At 34.9% G+C, this 14,007-nt stretch overlaps 3 protein-coding genes across 11 annotated transcripts in view; 1 reads left to right on the top strand and 2 right to left on the bottom strand.

Moving 5' to 3' along the window:
- Positions 1 to 1,449, top strand: part of LOC110113408 (ribosomal RNA small subunit methyltransferase, chloroplastic) — a 38,648-nt gene extending 37,199 nt beyond the window's left edge. For 4 of the 5 annotated variants that reach the window (XM_020845984.2, XM_020845985.2, XM_028692125.1 and 1 more), the window contains one exon: positions 997 to 1,449. In XM_020845984.2, the coding sequence (XP_020701643.1) occupies positions 997 to 1,098 (102 nt within the window). In that variant the 3' untranslated portion in view covers positions 1,099 to 1,449. The remainder of the gene's footprint in view (positions 1 to 996) is intronic. The other variant, XR_003699674.1, reaches the window with a different exon arrangement.
- Positions 1,450 to 2,955: 1,506 nt separating this feature from the next.
- On the bottom strand, positions 2,956 to 8,285 carry LOC110113443. Its single transcript, XM_020846037.2, has 7 exons — positions 8,035 to 8,285; positions 5,321 to 5,378; positions 4,926 to 5,237; positions 4,663 to 4,711; positions 4,299 to 4,393; positions 4,081 to 4,205; positions 2,956 to 3,155 (listed from the first exon to the last, which is right to left on the bottom strand). The coding sequence occupies exons 1-7, from the start codon at positions 8,175 to 8,177 to the stop codon at positions 3,095 to 3,097; spliced, it is 843 nt and encodes a 280-aa protein (XP_020701696.1). The 5' UTR covers positions 8,178 to 8,285; the 3' UTR covers positions 2,956 to 3,094.
- Positions 8,286 to 9,798: 1,513 nt separating this feature from the next.
- Positions 9,799 to 14,007, bottom strand: part of LOC110113403 (sister-chromatid cohesion protein 3) — a 32,337-nt gene continuing 28,128 nt past the window's right edge. For all 5 annotated transcript variants that reach the window (XM_020845974.2, XM_020845975.2, XM_028692110.1 and 2 more), the window contains 2 exons: positions 10,362 to 10,628; positions 9,799 to 10,022 (listed from right to left, as the gene is read on the bottom strand). In XM_020845974.2, coding sequence (XP_020701633.2) covers positions 10,009 to 10,022; positions 10,362 to 10,628 — 281 coding nt within the window. In that variant the 3' untranslated portion in view covers positions 9,799 to 10,008. The remainder of the gene's footprint in view (positions 10,023 to 10,361; positions 10,629 to 14,007) is intronic.

Raw genomic sequence — 14,007 nt, 5'->3', positions numbered from 1 at the left:
ACTGCAGCAAACTAAAATAGGCTTTAAAGATATGCCTGGAGAGATTGCAGTTTTTTGTAAAATGTTTGTAAATTGTTATGGGGAAAATCATTTTATTAAGTTATTGTGGGTGTTATAAATATATACAAATTTTTATGTTAGACTATAGCTTTTTTATAATTATCATACATTAGTAGATCGGATTGTAAAGGATAGTAAACCCACCCCTCACATAAGTTTATGGGAAGTAGAAGAAAACAATAGTCAAATAAAACTGTATAGTCTAAAAAGTAAATTGATGAGAAAGTTGTCCCAAATAAATATGAAGGCCCCTACTATTTCATTAAATTGATTTTAGTCTCATTGTTGACTTAGGCTTCGTTTGAGACGGCTTTCTTATTGCTTCTTAAAGCAACTTTTTAGTAAAAAATTAAAAGCTGCTTTAAAAGTATAAAAAATCGTTCCAAACGAAGCCTTAAAATTCATGATATGTTAAATCTTACCATTCATGGAATCTACTAGATTTATTATTTTTTCAACAAAACTAATTTTTTTGAATGAAATAGTCAAATAGTTTATCAAATTGTTAATAGTTTATCAAATTGTTGCAAGATTCAACAGTTGCCATAAAAATAGTTTATCAAATTGTTAATAGTTTATCAAATTGTTGCAAGATTCAACAGTTGCTAGATTTATTATTTTTTCAACAAAACTAAATTGTTGAATGAAATAGTCAAATAGTTTATCAAATTGTTGCAAGATTCAACAGTTGCAAGATTCAACAGTTGCAAGATTTATTATTTTTTCAACAAAACTAAATTGTTGAATGAAATAGTCAAATAGTTTATCAAATTGTTGCAAGATTCAACAGTTGCCATATAAAAATTTCTCAAATTTTAATTCCCCTAAAATTTACTAAATCCCAATTGAGTTGTTCCTAATTGTTGCCCATCAGCCCCTTATTCAGTATATTTTTCTCCTTACAACATTATCTTTGAGCATGTGTACTGTGCACAGGCCAGACCGCAAGAGCTTACATTGGAGGACTTTGTAAGGCTGTACAATTTGCTATCGAAAACGGATCAATCAATCCCTCAATCTGTGATTCAAATCCAATGAGAGGATGGAAGTTCAAATGGTTCCCTGCCACAAGGTCAGTTTATGTACAGTTTCTTAATCGTCATTAACAGTAGTTATAGATGGTATATAATTATAATATGCATAAGCAAGAGGTTATTAGGCGGCTAGTTTTCTTCACAATTAATCTTGTCTAATAAGCTATGGAGAGGAGAAATTCAATGTGCCTTGTTCACTCTCTCTCTCTCTCTCTCTCTCTTATTTTTAAGGTTTGAAAGATCTATTTTTATTTTGATTGTTAGGATTTCAATAATCTAATCACATGCCTATTATTTAAAAATGTTGTAATCTCATACAAATTTAATGGCATAACTGAGCAAATTCCCTCAAAAATTGATAGGACAGAATGTTAATTTGTGTAGGGATTTTATTAGAGAATTCTTATTTGTTCATTTAGTTTCTTATATATATATATATATATATATATATATAGAATTATTATTTTTGAAACATTTAGGCCAATTAAGGCAAATTCACACACACATCACATACGAAACGTTGTATTGCTCAGTATTTGCTTGGTATTTATCGTTTTGTGCCTACGATCTTAGTGCCAGCCGAATGTAGCTCTACATATGTTCACCGGACCAAATAAAAGTTCCCGTTATGGGGAGTTTTTCAATATTTCTTTTTTGTCTTATATAAATGGTATGGATATTAAATGCACTCTCATTATAATATTTATTTCAAAATAATTCTAATTATTTAAATTTTATAATAATCAATTTTTATTCTATTGTTTGGAAGTCATATTTCCACATCTATGCTTTTTTCTTATTCTGTCATCGTCATATTTGAACATCTGGACGTAAGTTACGTCCGGCGTTTGCGCATAATAATTTCTCCGTTATGGAAACTTTTATTACGTCCTCTGACCGGACGTAGCTCTACGTTAGGTCAGAGGATTGTTACTCGGTTTTTGCTCAGTATTTGGTCGGTATTGTTTGATAATAACGAGGAATACCACTCTGTGAATACCAATACCGAGTAATCTCAAAAAATACTGAATTTTTCTAGAAAAAACTCAATATTTTTTGGGATTAATCGGTATTGCTCGGTATTTTGTCTTCACATAATGGTATTTCTCGTTATTGTTGGTATTGCTTGGTATTTGCTCGGTATTTCTCGTTTTGTGCCTGCGATCTTAGTGCCAGCCGAACGTAGCTCTACGTACGTTCACCAGACCAAATAAAAGTTCCCGTTATGGGGAGTTTTTCAAGATTTCTTTGTCTTATATAAATGGTATAGATATTATATGCACTCTCATTTCAGCATAAAATTAAAAAGATATATTATAACAATCACGCATATACATCACACGTGCAATTACATTATATATATTTCACATAAAATATTAACCATTTTTATAAACAAATAATTGTTTTCAAAAAAATATACCGAATCAACAACAATATGGGATCAATTACATGAATCCTTTTTCGTCATTATGTTTTGTTAAAAGTTAAATTCTCATTTAAATCTAATAAAGAAATATCATTTTTAATAAATCTATCTCGACCTAAAATAGTATCGACCTAAGTTAGAATGGACCAAATCGAGTATTATAAAAAAATATCAAGTTTTTCTAGAAAAAATTCAGTATTTTTTGGTATTATTCGGTATTGCTCGGTATTACTCGGTATTTTGTCTTCACATAATGATATTTCTCGTTATTATTGGTATTGCTCTATATTTGCTCGGTATTTCTCGTTTTGTGTCTGCGATCTTAGTGCCGGCCGAACATAGCTCTACGTACGTTCACCGGACCAAATAAAAGTTCTCGTTAGAGACGACAACAGAAACCTTTTAAGAAAGAGCAAGTAAAAAGCTTAGTGCAGATTTCAGAAATGTTTTGCTTGCTATTTTTTAAAGTAATTTTTTTATCAATTGTACGTAAAAGCTGTTAAAAATGCAATAAAAAAAATCATCTCAAATAAAGTCAAAATGAAGACTTGAGCTACATACAAACGGGGAGCACTCAAAATTCAGTTTCTTGAGACTTGACAGCAAGTCCTCTGACAATATGCCTGCACTGATACCTACAATAATAAGAAACTATATGTGTGAGATCATCTATCATAACAAAAGAACTTCTTTAGCAGTTTCAAACAAGCTTAAGTATAAAGCGAAAGTGCTAAAGGTTAGGAGTGTCAATAATGACCCGATCCGTTACTTCGATCCGAAGATTTTGACTATAGGTTAACATTAGGATTGGGTTTTCAATCCTTTTATAGGTTGGATTCAGGTCACTAGCAGGTTAATTTCGGATTTGGATTTGGATAGACTAAATTTTGGGTCGGAGCCAAAGCCAACCCATCAACACCCCTACACAGGATGCATTTTCTATAAAAAAAGTTGCCATTCGGAAAGGAAAGTTTTATTTTCTTTTGAATGGCAATTCATCTACACTGTGTAGGGGTGTAAGTGGCTAGAGCACGACTCGTTTATGGGCTCGCAAGCCGAGTTTATTGAGCTCACAAGTCAAGGTCGAGCTCGACTTCAAGCTCATTTAATAAACGAGCTCAAGTTCAAGCTTCAGCCGGCTCGACTCGTGAGCTTGCGAGGCGGCTCGAATAAAAATTAATATTTTTAAAATAATTTATTTATTTATTAAATTTAAATATTAAAAATTTAATAAAACTACCTAATTTTTATTTAAATGTTAAATATTTCAATTTTTTTCTAAATTTTGATTAAGTTAAAAATTCCCACTACATTTTAAAATTTCCACCCATAGCTAGCGAGCGGGCATGAGCTCATTTACAGTGAGACAAGCTTGAACTCGAGCTCTCCTGTCGAGCTCGACTCAAGCATGAGCTCGCCTGTCGAGCTCGACTCAAGCTCGCTTTCCAACTGACGAGCCGAGCTCGTTAAAGACCTAAACTCGACTCGTTTACACCCCTAACACTGTTATCAGAATTTAATAAAAAAATAAATAAAAGTGTCATTCGAATAACAAATTACCATATCATATCACTCACAGCCGTATCAGTTGATTTACTGGGATTAGTTTGGTCTGGGTTGCAATGCAAATTATTCACGTTTTGATCTCCAAACTTATACTTAATATGCAACTTGATTGGCAGCACCTGTAAAAAATTTAAAGCACAGAGCAAATACATAAGCATGAAACATTTCTAGTGTCACAACAAACATTGTGTATCAATGTTGAAACCTGATACCTTTCTGTTGAATCTGAAATCACGCTTGGGCAAGAAATGCAATGGCGATTTGAAGGAACAGGGAGATTTAATCATCAGAAACAGCTTAGTTGGACCTAACAAACAACTTAGTTTAGCGCCCAGCTTCGAGAGATTATTCTGTGCAAACACCGGACGGAGAGAACCATCTAGTTTTTCTCTCTGTCTACAGCAAAGGCGCAGTCAAAATACAGTTACTGTAGCAGCTGTGCTGTAACTGCGCTTTTACTGTAGAAAAAAAAAACGGACGGTTCTCTCCGTCCGATGTCTGCAGACAATAAAAAGTCCCCAGCTTCAGTTACACTTTTGTAGGAAACCATGACTAATTTTAGCACAAAAAAAAAACCTGAGAAAGAAGAACTTCCTGCACCATTGGAAAGCAATGCTCGAACAGCCTGTTAAGGAAAAACAAGTCATCAATATAAAAATAAGCTCCAAGTTAGGAGAAATTATTAGATGCAGACAATGTAGGTAGCACATCATACCAATAATGCGAATGATCGTACAACGATTTTTTTAGGTCAAAACAAGTAAAAAACTATAAGCTATAATACAATGTCCGCACCCAATAATTTCTCACGACTTAAAAATGAATATGAATGAGAGAACCTTTCTTAAAAGAATTTCTGCTACTTTACTTTTAGCGTTGTGATTCGCACTGTCAGAAATAATCTTGAAATGAGAAAAGAAAATCTCGTAAACATGTTGGGGGCGTGCAAGGCTTCCTCCAAGAAGGAACGTAACGCCATCAAAACCAGGAATTCCTTCAATTGCTTCTTGAAGAGCAGAAGATAAAGTAGATATGCTATTAATCAACTTTTCCAGCCTTTTTATGGCTGATTTCACTTCAATTTTTCTCATATTAGTCTTTCTAGAAACCTTCCTCTCCTTCCTCTCTAATTGAGCACTGTATGACACATCCTATAAACACCGAAAAAAGATTAAAAAAAAAAAGTTAGATTTTGTAGCCCACAAGGCAGGATTATATTGACTGAGGAGCATACCAAATGTTTATAATCTTCCTTCAAGCCATCAAATTCGTGTTCAAGATTCTGCAAAACGCTGAAAGAATGGCATCAATAATACCATTAGCCTTTTGATGATAGCAAAAACATCTCGTATAAATTTATCTAAAGGTTTGAGCTGGATAAAATTAACCATCTTATGAAGAAATATTCAAAAGAAATTACGGAGGAAAAAAAAAAAAAACAAAGCATGAGTCAGGACTCCATTCTAAAATGTAAACAAAAGCAATCAGGTCGAAGCTTAACTAGAAAAATGTTGAATTCCTGACAAATCACTTAGATGAGTCAACCACTAGCTTCCAAGCTTAAGCTTTAGAAGCTAAAAAAGAATAATAACAATACGTCGTGGGTTTCACTTAATGGTTCTGCTCTCATGAATATTCTAAGTGGATGAGGACCATGTCACTCCCTCTTTAGCTGGCTTCAGCGCTTGCTCTTATAGTGTTGTCACGTATTTTTCATGCAACTTCATTGCCGGCTAAGAAGCCTCTTCACTTGCTTTTCATCATATGCTCCAAAATAGGTTTCATCGACCATTCTACTGCACCTACGTAACCAACCTTAGTCAGTTATGTCATTTATGCTTCCTTGTCGAACTCTATTATTTGCTCCTACTAGGACTTTGAGGTTGACTCCCATGTGACATCATTGCATGCTATTAGACCGGTCCCTGTTGGACCGGTCCAGTCGACCCCTTGCGAAGGGCCGACCCATGTCTACAGAAGGGCCGACCCATATTCTAAGTAGCAATGCTTTACAGAGATTCTGCCCAAACCATGAATCCATGAAAATCTTCCTCATATATGAGGTATTCAAAAAAGGATCATTAGCAAATGATCAAAAATCACCAAGATGGCTCTCAATCATGTGGTGAAGATATCCTGACACAAGTCCATTAAAGGGTTCACCACTAAATGCAGCACTAAGAGAGGAAGCTAAAGCAAAGATGGGATTCTAAATTAATATATATATATATATATATATATATACAAAGTGTATCAAAAATCAAAAGATGTGCAATTGTAAGGAAACCAATCAGCTTTGTAGCTTCAAAGGAACATAACAAATCCTTGTTGGTCTTGATTTATTCAATTAGAGTAAGATTGAAGTCATTGAAGAAATGCCAGTGACAGTAGCTCTAAAAAATTTAATCTATCCTTAGTGAATTCTACCCACTTTCTCTTAAACAAGACTATGGTCGCATAGGGAAAGTCCTTAAGTCAAGCAGGGCCTCTTGACCATTGAGCGTACTTCCAATTCCATGGCTCAAAGAAGCATGGCTATGATTGTCTGAAGAATCTCTTATCTCATAATTAACCATTTTAATTTTCATTTACGGGGATTCAGAACGAATCACAAGGTAGATACCTCCACCCCAATCCAGTAAAAGCTCTTGAAGAGCCATTGATGCGTTTCCTTTGAGCATATCATGTGCACAAATGCTTCTGAGATATAAACAGCTAAGCACTGCAAGTCTTTCCCAGCAAATGGAGTTCCCGAATATGTTACATACATGCTAAGGAGAACTAAATCACATACAATCTAGTACTGAAGGCTCTATACCATTATATAAGATTCCTGATTAGTACATTAAATAACATGTTAGAATTTGTTTGTCAACTCATATCATTTTTTTTCTTATATAATTTATTTGGCCGCTCATGCATGAGTCTAATCCCACCGTTCCTACAACTACAAGTTTTGATAAAAAACAAATGAGTAAAAACTAAGGGGCTGTTTGGTACCATGATTTAGGCCGCATTTGAATTGGATTTGAGCAAAATCCAGCCAAACTGCCTAAAATGCAAAACCTATTAAGGATCAATACCTGGATGATTCTAAAGCCAAGAAAGGACAGCCATGACTCTCACCAGTTATCCTTGTACACGTGTAACCAGTTTAGGCTTGCTGTCTAGTTTCCTTTGGTTATTAATAGTCCATTAGCTTTGTACTCAGGACATGGAATTACACAATGATTTCTTAGCTTTTCTCTTGTTCTTTTAGCTTTGCCTGTTAGTTTAATCACTTGTACAGGTTTTCAAAACCAAATCTCACGCCAAATGAAAACCTTCCTAGATGGAAAACTTCACCTTTTCGTGCTAAATCTCAGATTTCCGAAATCCTGTTTTTTGTCAGATTTATGAAATCCGTTGGCTTGAGAGTAAGTTGGCTTGAGAGTAAGAGACCGCTCGTTAAATCTATTCTACAACCAAATAGTCACACGAGATTTAATGGGATTTACCATGAATATTACCAAACAATTTTCAGGATTTAGGCCCCTCAAGATTTTCAAAATCTGGATTTAGTGGATTTACGAAATCCTACTTAAACCAAATCATGGGTGCTACCAAACAGCCCCTCAAAGCTCCATATTGAGATAAAGCCCAAAATGTAAAGATAAAAGTAAGTTCATCCCTATTAACAATGCAAAAGAGATGGAAAATATGAAAAGAATGGAAACTCAATTCAGTAAACACACCTAAAAACACAGTCATAGCCATATGCTTTTATTCAGCGAACTATAGCAATAGAATAAACATTCACCAAACTGAAGGAATCAAGGAATAGTTCTTAGCAATCACGACCAATACAGAATCAGAAGTGAAACTTTGACAACATTATAGCAGAGATGGACGAAGATGAGGATCAGGTGTTTAAGTTATCGGGGAGAGAAGAAAGGACCGTCCGATTACCTGGGTATCTGCTCGTGCATATAGAGGATGAACCCTAGCACCTCCTTCACAACATGGAAGATATCAGATCTGCGAAGGCTCTCCGCTGCAATCTCGATCTTCGTAAACCCTGAACTTTCGCCGGCAGATTCTAGGGATCCCATAGCGCCTGAGAATCCACACTTACGAAAGCACGAATTTGAATTCTGACTCTGAAGCGGCAAACGATGATCACCAGAGCTATTTATAATTTTATATATAGCTGATTTACCTTATCGGACCATCATCTGAAATACTGTCGGCCTATCGGGTGAGATATTATATCCGAATCCGATAATTTTTTTAATAATATTTAGACCAATTAAGATAAAATTCTTAAACATATTATATATTGCAAGACTCGAACCAAATATATTTTATTAATAGTCAAAGCTCCCAACTGACAAATTAAGATAAGTTGCGTACTAAATGGATTTGACTTTTAGTGGACTCTGATTGATTGATTATATTCACGTCAGATCATTTTTTCGCTGGATTTAATATGCACTGATAAGTGAGTCAAGTCAATTCGTGAGTCATCTCGAACTCGACTTGATAGATGCCTCGTTAGTCTAACTCGAGCTAATGAGTTGAACTTCACTCAACCTTAACTTGACTTAAAATATTGTTATTAATTACACTTAAAATACATTAATATTTAGTAGTTCAAGCATAAAATTATTCAAAATTTTAAAAAATTATCTCACATTTTTATGTTAGTTGATTTATATTATTTTTCTTCTAAATTCTTTTTTATAATTTTACTATAATAATTGGTTAAAACATATTTATTTTCTCTCTTTTGTTATAAATGAGTATGATCATGAGTTGACTCGAACTTGTAGTATTAAGCTCACGCTAGAGTTCAAACTCGATTAAGAAGTGACTTGAGCTCAATTGGACTCATTTATACCCTTAAGCCCTACCCATGAATTTACATTTCAAGGTCATGTAGCATATGCACAGTGCTTCTAATCATAAAGAAATTCTTGATCATATTTCATATCATTAAGGTTTACTAGAATAAAATAGGAGAGAGGAGATGATTTACAAGAACAAAATATGAGAGAGGAGATGAAGGAGAGACCATTACACATTCACAAATTAAAAAAAATAATAATAATGATATAATCTAATATTCAATTCACTTCTTCGCTCAAGCGTGCTAAAATCTACAAATCATATACTCATTAGTTTTACTTAACTTTCTCATGTCTTAATTTATTTTAAATAATAGATGAAAAAGTAAAGTTCAGCTAAAAAAAAAAAAATCTTTACAATAACAAATGTATCAATCTCAGATCAGACAAAAGCTTCATTTCAACAGCTTTTTCATTACTTTTTAATACAAAAATTTCTAACTCATAAATTTTGATACAAAAAATTTGCTTTAAAAAAATCATCCTAAATGCCTAAGATTTCGAGTTCGTTTGGGACGACTTTTTTATTGCTTTTTAAAACGAAGTTTTAGTAAAAATTTTTTTATTTTTGTACTAAAACTCCGTTTTAAAAAACAATAAAAAGCTGTCCCAAACGAAACCTTCATTGAGAGAACTTTCTTATTATTTTTTAAAGCGATTTTTAGTACATAACTTTTTAGTTAAAGAAATTATTGTACTAAAAAATTATTTTTGGAAGCAGTAAAAATATTATTCCAAAAAAAAAACCCTAAATATAATAAAGTTAATTACTGTTCATATTTGTCTCAATTTTTAACTTTTTTTAACTCATTTAAACAAAATCATCAAAAAACAAGTCAAACACAAATGATTGCAAAGCCAAAAGAGACTTGTTCCCGATCACTGAACATAATAGAGCATTTAATCCAAGGGATTGCGTTCAAGTAAATTAAAAACACTAAAAACACTTGCATCATTAAACACTAATATTTTTTTTCTAATAATTCAAATCAGCTTTCAGGACTCTCATGCTTCAGTTTCCTTTCCCAAGAAAAGACTAACTATTCCTCCCTGAAAATCGCAAGGAAATACTTCTTCAATAGGCAAAAAGAATCGCGTGTTACTTAAAAGCAAATATGGCAAATCTTTCATGAAAGAAGTTTAGGCTTCATTTGGGACGGCTTTCTTACTACTTTTTAAAGCAACTTTTTAGTAAAAAAATATTATACTAAAAAGTTGCTTTAAGAAACAATAAGAAAATCATCCCAAACGAAATCTTAGAGTTCATTTGAGACGGCTTTCTTACTGTTTTCTAAAGCAACTTTTTGGTACAAAAAATTTTAATTTTTATACTAAAAAGCTGCTTTAAGAATAAGCAAAAAAAACCGTTCCAAACCAAGCCTTAGTTACCTGTGGCTGAAGAAGTACCGGTCTGACCTCTTGCTTCCTGCTGCTGCTGAGTAATTTTTAAAGCCTTGAGCTTAGACGCAGAAGTCTTGATGGAATGAATAAGGGGCTGCTGCTCTTCTTCATCGTCATCGTCCTGACTATTCTGCTCTGTAATGCTGATAGAATCTTCTCCACTGGAACCCTCACCATGAAAGAGTTTCTTTCCCTCCATGTTCCTTACTTTCCTCGGCCGTCCTCGCCGTCTTACGGCAGTCCCATCTCCCTCATCTGCAGATATATTATGACATACAGTTTCAGTGGATTCTGTCTTAATAAACTTTTTTTTTTTTTCGTAGGATAAGCGCTCCTGTTCCTAATTGTTCTAAGTATGAAACAATATTCAGCCACATTGGCTTTGAATTTCCAAGAGCTTTCAAGCAAGGTCCTTGAAATTAATCCTTCAAATGAAAATTAAATCGTTTTAAAAGAAACAAAGATTATGTGTAATGTGTAGCACGGATTAAATGTATTAAAATATATGCAAACACTTCTAGAAATGCATAAGTTGCTTTATTTCCAACATATCAAAAGGAGCATGATGGGAACTAGAAAGGTTTAAGCCTGATGAAGAACACAAAAGAAAGTAGGATACGACTCAATCCAAATCTTAGAAAGCAAAATCACATAAACATGAAACAAACTGAAATGATTTTTTTAGAAGAAAGAAAACTAAAAGAAAATACCCTTAGAACAACCAACTAGTGGTCACCTCACACGTAACGATAAATTAGGTAAATAGAATGCTCAAGGACATGCAAACCAGTGGTCCACCATAACAACTTTGATCCAACGTCCGCCACAACTCCTCCGGCAAATACCAACAAAAACCAACCAACCAACACCACTCTCACTTTTAGAATGATACAATGGGATGGAAACTTTGTGGAGAGAAGAAAGGGTTAGGAGACTTGGAAGAAGAAACAAGTAGGGAATAAGTAGCTCTCAAGCTAGAGAAGAAGATGATGTAGAACTACGTATGAATGCAATGAGTTTTGTTAAGAATTTGCACAAATTTGGAATAGGAAAATAATGAAGAAGCTAATAGCAATTAAAACAACAAATTAAAACGAAAATGGGGTCACGCCCGCTTAGGCTAAGTCACATAACCAGAGATTTGAAACTTTCAAAATAAATTAGTAAACAACGCATGCCAGAGTAGTAGTTTCAATAAAAATCCCTAGCCTAACAATGAGAATTAGTAGAAAAAGAAGTACACTCAAAACTCTACGTTTACTAAGCTTAGCAGAAGCAGGTAGAAGCGTCCGTCGTGACTACAATCAATTCACAAGCAAAGTAAGGCTAAAGAAATACTAGAGGAGGCGGGGTAGAGAACCTTCGTCAAGGATTGGCGGCGATCCTTCACTCAACGATCTCTAGTTGTTCTTCAATGGCCTCCACCAAAATATCTAGGATGCGCTCGATGTAATCTTCCACGGAATGGTCGATCCTTGGGTTGACGTCGAAGAAGGTTGAATGTAAGATGCACACAAACCCGTGCTGGTCGTAGGAGAGGCCGTATTCAGTTTCTGGATCCGCCATTCATCGACGCTAGATGACCTCGTCTTCCAAAGGTTGCTAGCGCTCTTGAATATTGTTGGAGAGAAAGAAGTTTCTCTCCAACTAAAGTCGGGAGGGGGGCGGCCAATGGAGGAGAGCTTCCAAGGGTTTTACTTTAGACTTGAGAGGGAGAAAGAATAAAACCTGAAATAATTTCAGATTTTGGAGAGGAGGGGAATTGGAATTTGAAATAATTCCAAAGGAAAGGAGAGGGAGGAGGGCGGCGGCAAGGTGAGAAATTAGGGATTTAACTTTCCAAATATCAAATTCAGATTTTGAAAAGAAATAAGGAGGTGTGAGGTTATGAGGTTTGACCAAGGAGGGATGAGAGGAATTTGAAATTATTTCCAATAAGCAAAGACTTTGGTTTTAGGAAAGAAATAAATAGAAATTAATGGGATTTGGGGGGGGGGGGGGTCGGAATGCATGAGGGTGGGAGCAATTAGTGAAATTAATTAAGGCTTCTTAATTTAGGTTTTCGAATTAGGAAAGTTTTATTTTAAATCCAAATGAATTTAAAATTCAAAATAGATCTAAAGTTAATACTTTCGAAAAGATTCTGAATTCAAATTCAAATGATTTGAATTTCAAAATTATCATAAATTAATCCTCAACGCAATTCAAGGGAGAAGGGGAGTGGGAGAGGCCGGCGGGTTGGGAGCTAGGGCCGGTGGTTTGGAAGGGATTTTGGGCAAGGTGGCTGGCGGCTTATGAGGGGAAAATTTGTGGAGCTTGTTTAGAAGGATACGATGGCTTGGGATTGGAGATGAAGTTGATGTAATGATGTCCGGTAGTGCTGGTGGAAAGAGAAGGGAAGAAAGATAAGGAAGAAAACCACGAACCCGATCGTCTCCAAGGTCGGTGGGTGATACGATCTCCCTCTCCTAGAAATTTCTCTCCAACCAAACTCTCAAGCCATCACAAGAACTCGTGTAAGGAAGAAATTTTTCATTCAATCATTTATTACCCAAAAAAATAAAACAAGGGCGATAAATAGCCTAGTACACGAGACTCAAGAAATAAAAGACGAAAATGCCCTCGGGGCTTACATACAACATCCCTCACTAAAAGAGTACAACTGGAAATCTCATAAAACAAATACACGACACTGAAAAATAATAAAATACATAAATAAGAAAATAACATGACAGCATAAATGAATAAAAAATACAATGACTCGATCGTGACCATAAATCGGTGGCCACGCCTCTGATAAACCTTCCATGCTCTGATATCCCCATCAAAAACCCCCAGATTTTAGACTTTTTTTCTCTTCCAAAAAATTGCTCACAACAGCCCAAAACTCCACTATAAATATGAAAGAAAAGGAGGCCAACAGCCAGCCACAGCCGCCCCCCACAACCAACGAAAAAGGGGAAGAAAAAGGCAGCATTAAAAGCACGGGAAAAGCCCACCCAAACAGCCAGATAATAGGGAAAACCAAGGGACAGAAAAGGAATTGAAGAGCCAAAGCCAGGGAGCATCAGCTAGAACCAAATAGCCAAGGCCAAGGTAATCGGGAAAGCCAATGAGCAGAAGCAGGAACCAAACAACCAAGCCAGGAACTCAGCAGCTCAACCGCCCCCACCAAACCCAAGTCAGCCTAAACACAAAGCACCCGAAGAGGCTAGCACACCAAAGGAAAAACATGCCAAAAAGTACCTAAATCACACATGATCATCGGTTGCCTTCCATCATTTAGTTAAAAAAAAAAAACATTAAAAAAAAAAACATGAGCATGAAAAATTGAATGCATCAGAGCATAATTAGTTAAAACTCAATAAAGTTACAGGTATTTTAAATACTACTATTAAAACATATCTATGGCTCTAGTACAATATTCATGCAATTTAAATAAAAGAAGTTCCTAATTATGAGGAAGCAACGAATGTTTAGATATACACCATTTGTACATAATTGTACCTTGATGGATAGCATACAATAGTAATAGGCTGTAAGATCATCAAGCATGTCAAAACAACACCGCTTTCAGTTCATTCCATTACAAACAAACACCAACTAAATTCACAGTAATGGAGTTCAAGCAAAA

Source organism: Dendrobium catenatum, unplaced genomic scaffold, assembly GCF_001605985.2.
Source record: "Dendrobium catenatum unplaced genomic scaffold, ASM160598v2 fragScaff_scaffold_156, whole genome shotgun sequence".
Classification (NCBI taxonomy): domain Eukaryota; kingdom Viridiplantae; phylum Streptophyta; class Magnoliopsida; order Asparagales; family Orchidaceae; genus Dendrobium; species Dendrobium catenatum.
This window is presented reverse-complemented; position numbering and strand designations above follow the sequence as displayed.

Bases quoted from the DNA above. Each gene is read 5' to 3' on its own strand.
- LOC110113443 (XM_020846037.2), bottom strand. From the start codon at position 8,177: ATGGGATCCCTAGAATCTGCCGGCGAAAGTTCAGGGTTTACGAAGATC. The intron at 5,238-5,320 runs GTATGCTCCTCA...CGGTGTTTATAG, and splicing joins AGGAAGATTATAAACATTTG to GATGTGTCATACAGTGCTCA. The intron at 4,712-4,925 runs GTTCTCTCATTC...TTTCCTTAACAG, and splicing joins CAGAAATTCTTTTAAGAAAG to GCTGTTCGAGCATTGCTTTC.